This window comes from Pleuronectes platessa, chromosome 6 (genome assembly GCF_947347685.1).
Source record: "Pleuronectes platessa chromosome 6, fPlePla1.1, whole genome shotgun sequence".
Taxonomy (NCBI): Eukaryota; Metazoa; Chordata; class Actinopteri; order Pleuronectiformes; family Pleuronectidae; genus Pleuronectes; species Pleuronectes platessa.
In genome coordinates this window covers 8,438,879-8,453,265 of record NC_070631.1, presented here as the reverse complement: position 1 = coordinate 8,453,265, position 14,387 = coordinate 8,438,879, and the positions used below count along the sequence as shown (strand labels likewise).

At 42.6% G+C, this 14,387-nt stretch overlaps 1 protein-coding gene across 4 annotated transcripts in view; it reads left to right on the top strand.

Annotated features, from left to right (window-relative positions):
• tmcc1a (transmembrane and coiled-coil domain family 1a) overlaps nucleotides 1–14,387 on the top strand; it is a 42,489-nt gene that overhangs the window by 20,615 nt on the left and 7,487 nt on the right. Inside the window, exon 1 of one of the 4 annotated variants that reach the window (XM_053424060.1) lies at nucleotides 9,937–14,107. The exons of the other annotated variants lie outside the window; for them this stretch is intronic. Coding sequence (XP_053280035.1) covers nucleotides 14,069–14,107 — 39 coding nt within the window. The 5' untranslated portion in view covers nucleotides 9,937–14,068. Of the gene's footprint in view, nucleotides 1–9,936; nucleotides 14,108–14,387 lie in introns of those variants that run through there. 4 annotated transcript variants of the gene reach the window in all.

The window sequence follows — 14,387 nt, the reverse complement described above, 5'->3', positions numbered from 1 at the left end:
TCTCCTTGACATGTCCGCCCTTCCTCCCTGTTCTCAGTTTCAGCCACAAGGCACCTGCATGCCTTGATGTTTCTGCCACATCAGGTATGAATTATGTTACATAAAAGACGGGTTGCATTTTTGTGAGCAGGAGGACGGATAGCGAAAGACCGCAATATCAAAACAAGGGGTTATTGACAGGAAACCAGTCAGGAAATCGTTGCAGTTAAAGACAGACAAGTAGCAGAGTCCCCTGACCTCACAGCAGATAACTGGCAACTAGGAGCATTGTTTGTGGTCTAGCTCCCTCTGGTGGATTGTGCCTTGGTGGTTGTAATACTCATACTGTCAATTCCTGTATTTTAGTTGACCGTAGTTGACTGAATTATATAGTGTCCTCATATCCTCTTTTAATCATATAATTATCCAATTCCATCCCTGGGACATAAATTCACAGAATAACACGCATGAAAGTTAATATTATGAAAAGATGATCTGTGTACCTTCTGTGTTCAGTATAGTGGATGACACCAGGAATCAGACATGGAGCAGAACGAGGAACAGATTCAACTCTTTAGTTCCTCTTGTTGGCAGTTCTGATCACGACTTGGGTTACAGACCCTTTTTCACTGCTGAGAAATCATGTTTATATATTTTTAGTAACAGCTCTATGCTTGTTACATAGAAGTAATATAGCGCCGATACAGGCTCATATGCATGACTGCTGAGGCACCTAAATGGAACTGGGCCACTTTTAGTCAAACCTTTGCTTTTCTAATTGCGACACCTCAGGTCGTCAGCTGAGGACTCTAAGACAGGACCTGTGTGTTTCCTGAGTTACTAATGGAAATTTCAGTATAATTATGTGCATAGTTTTGGAACTTAGAGTCATTAGATAATCAAGAAGGGGTCAACGTGAGAATGCCCTCTAATAATGTCCCTACATAATAGCTGTGCCGCACTGATGAGAACTTCCTATTAGCCAAATGCCAGTCCTCATTATCGGTCGTCCCGTTATGAAATCTAATGCATCCTAATGGCCTGATTCACACGTTGTGTTACTTAAACTTCCCAAACAGGGCTCACTGTCTGACCCCAGACTGTCCAAGTAAGTCTGCTTCAGTGTGAGAAGTGAGGTTCAACATGGGGCCACAATCAATGCTTGGTATGGGGTTTGGGTGCAGAGGCCAGAAACAACTGAGAAGGTGCCAGACCAAATAATCTTTCAGGCACTCGAGGCCGGGGCTGTTTGTTCTAGATTCTTCATCTTCCTGCGTATGAATAGGCTGGCAGAGTGTTTGGGCCTGCATACCTCCCCATGGTACTCTTGGTATTTTACATGCAGCCAGACCAGCTCTGCATTTTGGGCCAGGTCCATTTCTGTTTCCATTTCGCATAAACAGCTCTGACTAATTCAAACCACGACCAATGGAGAAACCCTGTCACATACCCGCTCGGTTTCCCTGCATGTACACACCTGATTTACTATGTCTTGCACATATCACACTGTCCAGATTAACACTAGAGGTTATAACCAGACCTATATTGTACTTTAGGCTGAATTCCACTACTGTAGGAAATTATGCAGATCCGATATTAATTTGTATTCCTCAAACAAAAATGGCTGAAAATGCCCCTACAGCGGTTACAGCTGTTGCCGATGGCGTTACGTTTTCAGTTTGTTAATCTGTGCCATTCTCGTGAGCATAATATTTCAGGAATGCTTTCGGGGAATCTTATTCATAAGATGTTTCATACACTCAACAATCATAATGGCCTTGTGTACAAAGTACCCGCTGGTTTATGTAACTGCTAATGTCGCCATTGATTACATCCAAAGCTTAGAGCAGGGAAGGACTGGACAGCTCGGGTGGGATCGTGGGCTTCTTCTTTATCGGGACTATATTGTTCAGAAAGGCCCGAGCCCTGAATCCTGGTTGTCTCTTCTCTCTGGCTTGAATTACCCTCAGTCCCTTTAAACAAAGATCACGCTCTCATGCCTTTATGTAACCCCTCACACCCCCAAACCATGCCACAGCGCAAGCCATCCCAATGTTCGATCACATGGAGGGGACCCTGGTGTCGGCACAGTAAAACAATGGTTTGGTTAATTCTGCTCTTAGATGTATAACTTTCATTAAAAGTGATTGCTCTAAACTCTAGTTCCTTTTATATTATTGTTTTACACTCACTCTTTATACAATTTGTCCTTCCTCCGACCCCGTCTCTTTCTCTTGTGGATTCTTCAAGAACCTTTTTGGCAACGTGGCACTGCCTGGCCTCACCAGGCTCTTACCGCTGGATGACGAAACCTCTCCACAAAGGTTGTTTTCTTAGCCTTCGTGTATGAGCTCATCAGCCAGAGCATTGTGTATTGGAGATGTACAGTATCTCTTTTGTCAAACTGACAAATCTTATAAATCTTATGCTCTTTGTAAAACACGAGGTAATGATTTGTGTGGTGTTTGTTTGTTAGGAGGAATGAGAAAAAACAACTAGCAGAATACCATTAAACTTAATGTAAGGATGTAGTGAGGGTCCAAGGAAGAACTTGTTCAACATCGGTCCCGATCTGGAACAGGGTGCAGATCTTTCTTTCTTTAACAGTGTGAAGAATCGCAGAGAACAATTCATGGACCTTGATGATTAAAACAGACCTGTTTAGGGAACTGTGCACTCCTAGTTGACAAATTTCACCACGTTAGATTGAAACGATTTGCTGTCATAGAAATAAGCAAGTTACTATGACTTGATAGCTATTAGCAACAAAAAAAGAAAAATGTAAACATTACAATGGTGAATTTATTCAAAAATGACAAATGATTCACTCAGCAATTGTGCCAAGCATTCTCAAAATCATACATCTTGTTATCAACTATAACTACAACTATGGATTTTCAACACTAATGTCAGTATTTGTCATTTTTTTCATGCAGCCCAGCCCCAGGAGAAATACTCAGCCATAGAAATAATTGAAATCAATTCATTTCCTATAAGAAGGAAGAGAGTTGCTTTTTTTTGCTTGTGTTATTGTGCCTTTTGTGTAACTATTTGTTTATATTTTGTGTTTTATTCCATAATATTCACAATTAAATACTGACAATAACCTTAAAAACTGACCATAACCTTAAAAACTATGTCTTCATAACATTAAATGGTATATTGTATTACCAGTGCTTCAGAGAGATTTCTTTATTAATATTAGTATGCATATACAGTACGTTGGGTGTTCCCATTCGTATCAGTAGGAGTTCCTATCTCTAGATAGCATGATGCCGTCATTTAAGTAGATAAGCATTGCTGATTTGGATTGGCCACATACATCACAAGCTCAGCAGGTCAGGTCCCATGCGTTAAATGCATGTGTGTGTAGGAGTGGGAGAGAGAAAGAGATATTGTAATGGGATGCATTCATCAAACTGGGCCAGTATGTTTCTGTCTTACAACCCATTAGAAGAGTTGCCACAGAAGGATATCATAGGTGTTTTTATACAAATGTTCTTGAAATTCTTACACACTCACTTGCACATGAAGATGAATCTATGGTAAATGCTGGAGATTTTTTCCCACTTATGTGACCCAGATCAGATTTCTTTATGACAGTGTGAACAGCACAAATCTCATGGAACCGGATCTTTTGAAAAAGGGCAATCGAACTAATCACTCATGTGTGTTCTGCCCCAGATTAGATTAGATTAGATTCAACTTTATTGTCATTGCACAGTACAAGTACTTATACAACGAAATGCAGTTTAGCATTTCTCTAGATTTAACTCTGTATGTTAAGTGGAGAATACATAAATAATACATGACGTCTAATGATTAATATGGACAATTTGTCTTACAAATTAAACCACTGCATCTGAAATATGATATTAGATTTGAACATTTAATTCCAATTCATTTCTATTTAATTATAGTGCCTCATTAGGCCTGATGACACATATTTCTCAAACTCTGGAACACTTCTGAAACCTTTATTATCATCTCATCTTACATGTGAGTAACAGTAATTTTCTCCCTGTGACAAGCCACAACTTTTCATCCTATCCTCTAATTATGACCAGCTAATGTGTCAGTAATAGGGTAAAACTGCCCTTGAGGCCAACATCTCCATTTCTTTTCAGGCATCAGTCACTTGTCGGGACATGAGTATACCCCCCCTTCTGTGAATCCGTCATTGCGGAGCCACTCTTGCTATTTGCGGTATGTTATTAAGGCATGCTACTGTGAGTGTGTGAAGATGTCCTGAGTCACCCTGAAAGCCTGAGTATTCCTGGACTACCATGAGCCGCTAGGGGCCATGCAGTCTCCACAGGAGTCTTAGACCTCAGGCTGGAATGACACTGAGGGCAGGGCGAGGAATGTGTGTTATGCACTCATGTCTGAAAGGAGCCTGTCAATCAAAAGATCCTGTGTGGGATTCCCCCAAGTGACTATTGATCGGCACTGAAGTCATCTGTACCGGGACCTCATTTAACTTTTATTTACATCGGTACTTTACTTGGTGCCACCACACACCAGTCACACCAGCTGTTCCTGAGGCCTGGTTCACACTGCATGATTTCAAGACTTATTTCAAGATTGGAGCTAGATCAGTATTTGATCAGCAGTTACCAATTGCTATGCGTGAACTATTAAAAGATGAGGGGCTAGATATCAGCTGTAACTCAGGCAGTCAGTAGAGCGCAACTCTCCACCAAGGCCCTTACATTCAGCCGTTCAACACTCATAAATATCAGTTCCCTAAATATGCCTGTTTTTTTCATTTAGATCTATTAATTATCCCCTGGGGGAAAAAAAGCCATATCTCACATTGTTAAAGAAAGTAAAAAAATCTGTGCAGTTGTTTTTCTGTAATCTTGCTCACAATCAAACAAACCAACCAGAAAACTAAAGGACGGGTGAAAATACACAAGAGGTAATACATATTTTTTGTGATGAGTGATCTAGTAATGAATCTGCTGAAAATATTTTACCAGAATATTACATTCCCTCTGCCTTATGGAGCTTTATAGTGAGATTCAGCTCATTGCGGCTTATAACTCAACTCTGAAATTCAATGTTGTGGATCACTATAGTTTGAAGCAAGCTTGCACTTTATGAATGATGTAACTCACAACCTAAGGGACAGATCATTTAAAGGAACATATAAAGAAAATGTATTGTGTGTGTGTGTATGGAGAATTGTCGATGAAGGGATATAAAGAAAATTTAGAGTAACTTTATTGACCTGCAGCTTATGTCTTTCTGTTTGCAATGTTATGGACTGGCCTCAGACCTTGAGCCACTAATGCTGCCGTGCGTCCCTTAATACAATAGCTGGTCCAAACCTACAGTACATGTCACACACTTGCACTTATGTGAGCAAGTTGGGTTTGTTCTTATATAAGCAGGCTTTTCCCCCACATCCTACCCCCCCTTCCCCCCCGTCCCCTCACTCCTCCCGCTCTCTCTCATTAAAGCCTGTATTCATGGTCCGCTCCCCCCCCCCCCCCTCCCTCCCGCCGACCTCTGCACAGAAGTGTTCAGTAGCCCTTGTTCGGCTTCACCCTAACGCTCCCTGCTTTGCTTTGTCTTCCTAATTGGTTTGTACATTTTTTGAAGTGATGGCTCAAAAACAAAACAAAATTTGTGGGGGTAGCATTTGAATATGAATGTGGATGTTCTATGTGTTTTAATGCCGTGAAGATCACCAACATCCAACTGTCCAGCACTTCAGTTCTGATAATAACCCCAAATATCCCCTGGCTGGTCTGCGAAGTGGATAGTTTCATTTCAACCTGTTCACTCATCACAAACCGTGGTAGCATAATTTAGCACTTAATGAAATTGATTACAATGTTTCTGGCTGTAGAATGTGCAGTAGAATATTACCGAAGCAGTGCTGAGGAACTTCTTCCATCTGTGGAACAGTAATCCAGTGACGCACATGCAGGCCGTAGTCATGTGTACGCACATATGCACAGTTTTGAATAGCAGCTTTGTAATCGTCATATGACTGTGTAATCTGTGTAAGTAAGACTCTGTAAGTTTGTCCTCCACACATAAACCAAAACCATCCCCTCCTTGTGCATTCCGTGTTATACAACCCCACAGTTCAGTCGGGTCAATACGCGTTAGTGGTCAGCAGCAACACTTAGTCTGGTCCCTGTGTGTGAGGCAGCGGAAGGCGGTTCATTTCAGCGTGATCCCTCTGCCAACTGATTGGCTGTGACAATCAAACTGTGTGATAATTGAACGGAGGGAGCTGAGGATTTTTCTCCTTTTCTTTCTGCCTGAGCTAGCCACTGTTTTGGTGGCTGAACTGGCCTAGAAACTCCAAACAGAAGAAAAGCCATTACCCCGCCCTCCCTTCCCTCCCTCCCCACTTTTCACGAAGCGTTCACACAACCCCTCTCTCCTCTGCTCCCTCGCTCGCTCAGTCTCCCTCTCAGTGACAGCTCCTGGTGGGCTCTTTTTTCCAGTCTGCTCCCTCACTCCCCTCACATCCGTCCTCTGCCTCTCCGTTCTCACACTGAGGATTTTAAGCCTGATGGACTCTTTGAACACTTCACTGTAAACTCTTCCTTCTGTTACCCTCGCCTCCGTCCAACTCTGTGAGTCCACATTCGATTAACTGCCTCGGCTCTGCTGCCTAGAACCTGCATCAGACGGACCCTTTGCTCCAGAGGAGTCCTTGTTCTACCTTCAGCGCACGCTGTCTGTGGGAGTCGTGCTTGATGAAGCGCATGCACGTGTGATCCATAGGCTCTGCTGGGCGCTGTGAACTGCAGAGCACATTTTTCTTCTGAAGCATAGTCGTGGGCTTTGAGGAGCTGCTGCTCTGTGAACCAGCAGCACAACCCTCTGTAGACTCTGGGGCTTCCAGTAGTCATGGTTCACCGCTGGAGGGACTGAGCGCACTTTGGATTCTGGATATTTAATCAAGCCAACAGTAACTCTAGTAAGAGTTGCCCAGTGGCGTATTTGACCAGTGCCCTTAAAGTCAAGTGGACTTTGTTTAGGAGAAGTGTCCTGAGTGATGAGCGCTCTCACAGGGCCTTGTGTTTCCCCTCTTCCCCGGCTGTGGTGGTCTCCCAAGGGACACACAAACAGATAGACAGAAACAAACAGACAGCAGGGTTAGCCGTGCACATGCGCCTTCCTGCCATGGAGGTCATCCTCAACCTGGTAACCGCTGACACCTCTCCACTTCCTACTCCCACCACCGTGAGTCTACACTTATTATTATTTCCCCTCAGGAGGACATGTTTTCATTGGTGTTTGTCTCTGAATTTGTCTGTTAATTAGCAAGGGAAGAACCCATACATTTTGGATCTCGATTGGGGAGTTTTTCTTGATAGAAAAAATATTTAGGAAACAGATAACACTTTGATTTTGAGAAATTTGGTGCAGTTTGAAGGTTTGCCTCCTACTGAGTGCTAATCTAGGTGTGTGTGTGTGTGTGTGTGTGTGTGTGTGTGTGTGTGTGTGTGTGTGTGTGTGTGTGTGTGTGTGTGTGTGTGTGTGTGTGTGTGTGTGTGTGTGTGTGTGTGTGTGTGTGTGTGTGTGTGTGTGTGTGAGAGACTTAAATGCGTAGTTCGCTGAAAAATGAAAATCCACTCATTATCTCCCCACCACGATTCCGATGGAGGAGTTGGTGAAGTGTTTGAGTCCACAAAACACTTCTGGAGTCTCATATAGCTTTGTAACAGCTGATTACAATACAATTGAAGTCAAGGGGGACCTAGACTTCAGACGTGATCAAACAACTGAAAAAAAACATAACATGCCTCTATACTGCTCCTGTGGTGTTATCCAACTGTCTGCAAGCCCAGACATTCAAATTGGACTCGAAACACAGTAATTTACACCGTGTTTTAAACCTATAAGTCCACAAGAAGTGACTAAGCTAGGGGAGGTAGCCATAGGATGGTGTGTCCGAGGGTCCGTGAATTCTCCTCGTTGAAAGAGGTATCAGACATTTAGGCTAAAAACACAGTGTAAATGAAGTCGAATATGAATGTCGGGGCTTGTGGACGCTCGGATGACACCACCAGGAGCAGTATGGAGGAATGTTATGTTTTATTCTGTTGTTTTATTTTGGCTGAAGAAGAGGTCACAATTTACAATTTACTGGATTCTGCTGCAACGCTGTTTACCCCTGAGACTCCCGAAGTGTTTTGTGGACTCAAGCAGCTCACCCACCATCGGCCTAGTGGTGAGTGGATAATGATTGAATTTTTTTCCCCCGGTAAACTATCACTTAAAACCTATGTCATGATTACAGTACATGTTAACATATTTTGTGTTTATATGGCTGCCAGTTAAAGTGTCTCTGTTTGTCCTGTGATAAATGATGTGATTTGTGTTGAAACCCCTCAATATTTCTGGCTGGAGTCCAGTCACTTCTAATGAAAAGGAATTTTCCTGACATCACAGGGATTTAAAGTCTTTGTTGTGATAGTGGAGCCAAGTTTCTCTCTCTCTCTCTCTCTCTCTCTCTCTCTTCCTCCTCGGACCTGCTCTCTCGGCGCTATGTTTCTTTTGGATTTAGACACAAGGGGCTTTTCTCACACCCCCTGAATTCCTTAGGAAATAAACTTGTGGACATTGGCTATATGTGTAAGTGTATGAGTGCAACATTAAGTGTTGTGTTATGCATGTGTTGAGTAAACTGCATCACGTGGAGTTATATAATTTTCCATATTGAATGGGGTTCATTGTTCCCACACTGGATCCCCTTCAAGTAAGTTAGATTTCCATTACACACATATATTTCTATCCAGTTTAGATAACAACACAACACACTGTTTGTTTTTGTATCTGTTTAATGAAATACATCAGGAGTAATCTGTACCATCATGTTGTTTCTGAGATGATCAATCTCACTTTTGGATTCCCAGACTGCAGGGTGTGAAGTTCACTCTCTCAACCCAGAAATGATTGTCCTTGATTTAGGTTGAGTCACAGAGAAATCGTTGGTTTAAAATAAAGAGGACACAGCTCTAGGATGTGAAATAACTATTTACAAGTAGGTAAATGACACAAATACTTATTTACAGTTCTAGGCGTTCACCTAGACCCCGTATCTTATGTCCTCCGTGGATCCAAGGTCCCGTCCCTCATGGATATTGGACTCTGTAAGATAAGCCCGGCTACAGCCGCTCAAGCTCTGTTGTACCATGACATCAGCGCCGCACCTCCTCCATATTTCAGAGAAGAGGTGAAGAGCAGAACAGGTTCCCTAAATAAGAAGCCTGAAATCACACTTTCCTCATGGTGTCATTCTTGCATCTCTGTGAAACTGCTGCTTCACAAGCTGACACCACGGGAAGCTCACCGCTGCTCAGCAGGAATGCGAGGCATAGCAACCAACAAGGTACAGTTCCTTTGCACTCGCTCACATACTAACTTACAGAAACTTGACCTTGACCACTGTGAACATAACAGGTTTTTTTGTGTAAAAGAAAATGGAAAGAGGTCTAGACAACTCGAGCGTTTCAAACTGAAATGTTTGTATCCACAACAATCACAGCGCTGCTCTATGCTGTTCTTTGTGACAGCCATGTTTACACTAAATACTGTTTGTAAGAACATTATATCATCTTTAAGTCTAAAACAAAACAAATGCTATTCTGATTTTGTTTAATTTTTTTATTCAGGATGTAGAAATTCATGTCTTTTAAAAATAAGCAGCTGTCAGTCAGGGGAGGAAACAGGGTTCAAACTCACCCTGACCTGGTAAAGCTGTAGATATCCATCACTGAGTGATAAGACGCTTAAGAATGAACCTGTTTCCCATGTTTGTCCATCAGAACATCTCAGCCTTAACTGAACTTGAGCTCACCGGAGTCATCCGACAAAATAACGTAATGAGTGTGTGTTTTCTTCTCTGTTCTTACAGTTAAATGTCCCCTTTCAGCATCAATACATGCTAAAAGTACTCCAAACATATATTCTGCACTTAGTTCAACGTGTTTTATATCAACAGATTAAACAATTAAAGGAGCGATATTGCAGTTAAAACAGGCTCTAACAGTGCATCTTCAGTATATTTGGAACAGTAAATTCTCTCAGCTTTGAAAGATGACCTCTGTCGGAAGATTAGATTACAGCTAGCACTAGTGTTGGAAAGATAAATGCTTAACTGTTGAACAAAACAAAACGTTATTGCTGCCTGATTGTTAATCCAGGGATTGGCATGAAGAGTATTTCACATGAGGAATGACAGGGAGATCACTGTGCAGCTTCAGCATCAGGAGAGCAGAGTCCTGTGTGTCCCCAACAGCTCCTACACAACACAATGACATGGCTCAGATGGTAGAGTGGGTCATCCTCTTACGAAGAGGTTGATGGTTCAGTCTCATGGCTCCTCAAGTCTGCATTCCTAAATGTCCTCAGGTAAAATCCTATGTGATCCTCAGTCCAAAGACATTCAGCTTAGGGTTGGGTTGACAGGGTTAGACTCTAAATTGTCCATAGATGTGGGTGTGACCGGTTGTTAGTCTCTGTATGTCGGCCCTGCAATATGCTGGTGACCTGTCCAGGGTGTTATACTGCCTCTTGCCCGATGTCAGCTGGCACTAGCTCCAGCTCCTGCTCCCCCCCCCCGTGAGCCTCACAGGATAAGATGTATAGATGATGGATGGACAAATCAAGGAACTTTATAATCTGTGTCTAGTGATATTAAGTGGTCTTTTAATTTTTTTTCTAATAATGCCTGATGTGCTGCAGTGGCTTGTCTCCAATAAGGGTAACATATATATTTTCAATTTAAGTATGCAAATTGTCAGTCCAGGGCCCTTTTGGTAGACACGTCCTATTTCAATATAAGCAGGTGAAACTCAAGGAATTCCGCCTTTGATTAAAACAGGACAGAGATGCAGGTATGGCCTGTCTGGAATTATTGGGTCGAGAGAAATGAGAATTAAGAGATTGCCCGAACAATGAAAATTAATGATGACAGCATCATCTCATCAACAGACTTGGGGGCACATTTGGTTTCCTGTGTGGCACGAGAGATCGGGCAGTACAAGATGTGCTTGTCGTGTGCATCTAATTATGTGAGATGCATTTCTAATAACTTTAGCGCCGTGATATTTTCTAAATGCCTGTTTGTGTTAGACTCTTGGTCACAGGTCAGTGTTTAGGTTTGGCCGAGCCTTTCCCAGCCTTCCGGTGGATCCAAGGTAAGTCTGGGCTTTCACAGCTCTAACCAGCTTTGCTTGGATCAGGGGCTGTTGCACAACCTGGCCCATGGCAGGCGGACCCAGTTTGGGACGTGGGGGGAGTGAAAAAATCAACGCTCTTTTAAGAATGTGTAAGTGATGCATGCGAGGAACAAGCAGGACAGGTCCGTGCAGACTCTTTGTCTTTCTGCTTTACCGATAAAATCTAATCAGGTGGGATGAGGCAGCCCCCCAATTACAAACACACACACACACACACACACACACACATTCCCTCATTAGGCGACACAGACTCTGGTGATGCAGCGCCTGTCGCTTCTTGCTTCAGCGGCTCAATACATCAACATGTTTGGCTCTGTTAACCCTGGGAAATTAGCTTAATCCTTCAGCTCACCATCTTTAATTACATGCGTGATTAATCACAGAAAAACTGGACCGTTTAGGGACGACACTGATCGTAATTTGTTTGGTGACTGGAACAGGGATGGGGGACGAAGCATCTCTTTGCTATGTGTGGTATTGCAACAGTTTCCGGGGCCTGCATGAAAAATGAGATCATAAGTATGCAGTGACCAGTCGTAGACATATGAGCCGCCTGTGAAGCTGGAGAAGAGGGCACACACCACTGACTGACCAGCTGTTTGTGGCTCCCCTGCTTATGTAACTGAAGCTTTCTGCTGACAGGGACATTTATCGATCAATGAACGGGCGATTTGATGCCAGTGTGGTCATTAGGTCTCCTTATCACAGAGTCCAGGACCTCTATCTGCTCTCGGCTGCAGGGCAATCCAGTTCAAAGCGTTGTCCTTTGCCCTCTTTATCTATACCTCAAGTCAGAGGGCATATGTTTGACAATTCAACTAATTCCGTCATCTGCCCCATGCCACACTCGTGGATGTAAACTGCCACTTTACTCAGGCTTTCTCATAAAAGCTATAAATACTGTTTTGTTTATGGCCAAGAATGGACCACGTGCTGTTCTGCAGCGTCACCTCTTGGTTCCTCTCTGTGCCAGCCCGGCAGGCTATTCTAGTTCTGTGATTCGTTTGATCGCCGCGTGTGCCCGACAAGAGGATTTAACAACGATTAGACTTGTTGTACACGTCATTAATTAATCAAATTGACCACTTCCTCTAGGCCGCTCAATGCTGCCAAGCAGTTGTCAACAGAATGCAAAGTTGTTCATTTGAAAGTCAAATTACCCCGAAAGGTTTAAATCAATTTCCAAATGTGTAGCGTATCCCAGCACTCAGAGGAATGTGCCCTTGGCTGAGTGTGTGTGTGTGTGTGGTAAAGAGATGTCGGACTGGTTTTTCTTGTCCTCTTGGGCTCCTCCTCTCTATTGGCTGGCACAGATACAGACAGAGAGTCTGGGAGTTGATAGTTGATTTAGTCTCACATCATTTCCCAGATTCCAAGTATAGGATTTTACTTCACACATGAACATTCTGATCACAAACATTTGTTACACACATCTGTTATTGTTACACAGGTTTTCTTTTAAAGAAACACTCTAACCGTAGTTGTGAAAGTCTGACCTACTGATAAGCAGTCATTTGGTGTGTTTGTTTTTGTGTTTCTGTTTGTGCTGCTCATACTTCCCTGTTAATTTGTTTGTTGTGCATCGATCTCATTGACTGTTTTATATCCATCAGTAATAAATTCCCTATAGTGGTAAAGCAAGAGCCACGTGTGATTTTAATTACAATTGTATAGTTTCATATCTTTACCTGTATGTCTGTAACTGTATTGTCCTTTAAAGTGTCCATGGTGATACACTTTAATATGAAAATACTTATATACATGTCAAAGTCATGCATTCATCATGTCACTTTAGTGAAAGTATTTAAATGTTACCTTTAAGTATAAAGTGTGAAAGTAGAAAAATGTATCCAGCGATAAAAGATTACATTTAATTTTATCCGATACATATAGTGTATACTGTACTAATACTAAACTATATAATTACTCTATATAAGTACCTGTTATTTTTGGGGGATTGTCTGTTAAATTAGTTCACAGGATTACACAAAACCTACTGGACGGATAACCAGGAGACATGGTGGAAGGATGTATGATGGGTCAGGGAAGAGTCCAGATTTTTTTTTTATCACTTTCTTTAACGATACCACACAGAACATTTTCAAGATTTTGCTTGATTTGTCATTTTTCTTGGGGGAAACATTTGATTTATTAAGGAAGGTCGGCAATTAGGTGTAGGTTGAAAATAGAAATCATGATCTAGTGAATTTAAATATGGTTTCATGACGGGAGGATTGGTCATTGGGGGAAGTACACACTCTTATAAGTGCCATTCTAATTATACTATTGGGCAGTTGAATCTAGAATACATCATATATTATAAACTGAACAGTTTGTCCTGCCAAAATATTAAAATATTGTTGAGTCAGAGTACGGACATTTCCCCTTTTAAATTGCAGTGTAAGTATGAAGTAGAAGGACATACTTGAGTACAAGAACCTGAAATGAGCCTGTTAGGACTTCAGTAGCTGTAGCTGACAATCTGCCACCTCTCTGTTTACACATGAGAATCAATATAAGTTTGATTGTGATTCTGAGGTTCTCACAGTGAGTCTCATAGCTAAACAAATCCAAAATACAAGTCAGTGAGTGAGGATCTATTTTGGCTTCCTGTGAAGTTTGATTGGCGGCTGCCCGTCGAGCCGCTCTGAGGATGATGTCACCCCCCCCCAGCTGGGAGGAGGAGAAGGGGGAGGAGCTCTCCTCTCTCGCTCCTAGTAATGGGAGTTTCAGGTGGATTCCACTTTCACAACAAGCCGGTCGGTCTGCCAGTCATCCGGCGAAACTTCCTGCCAACACACCGGGACTGAGCCGTGTAGCGTGTCAGTGTGCGTGCACATGAAAACACACAAGTCCAGTTCACGGTGGACAAAATGCACTGGGAACAATTTATCCGTTTGACCAATGGGAAGGTGAGCGCTGCTTTTTGTTACGCGTGGTTTGCGCACAGTTTATGTGATTGAAGATGATCGATCAGAAATCGGAAAAAAATTTGGGGAAAGTTTCTCTTTACTTTATAAAAACTTTTATGAGGAGTTTCAGTTTTTCTTCCGGGTGCGGTTGTGGTTTGTAGGCTTGGTGTCTGTCATCAGTTAGTCACGTCCATGAGAGCAGGTGAGGTGAGCCTCTGGTGCGTGAGTTTTGTGTGTGTGTGTGTGTGTGTGTGTGTGTGTGTGTGTGTGTGTGTGTGTG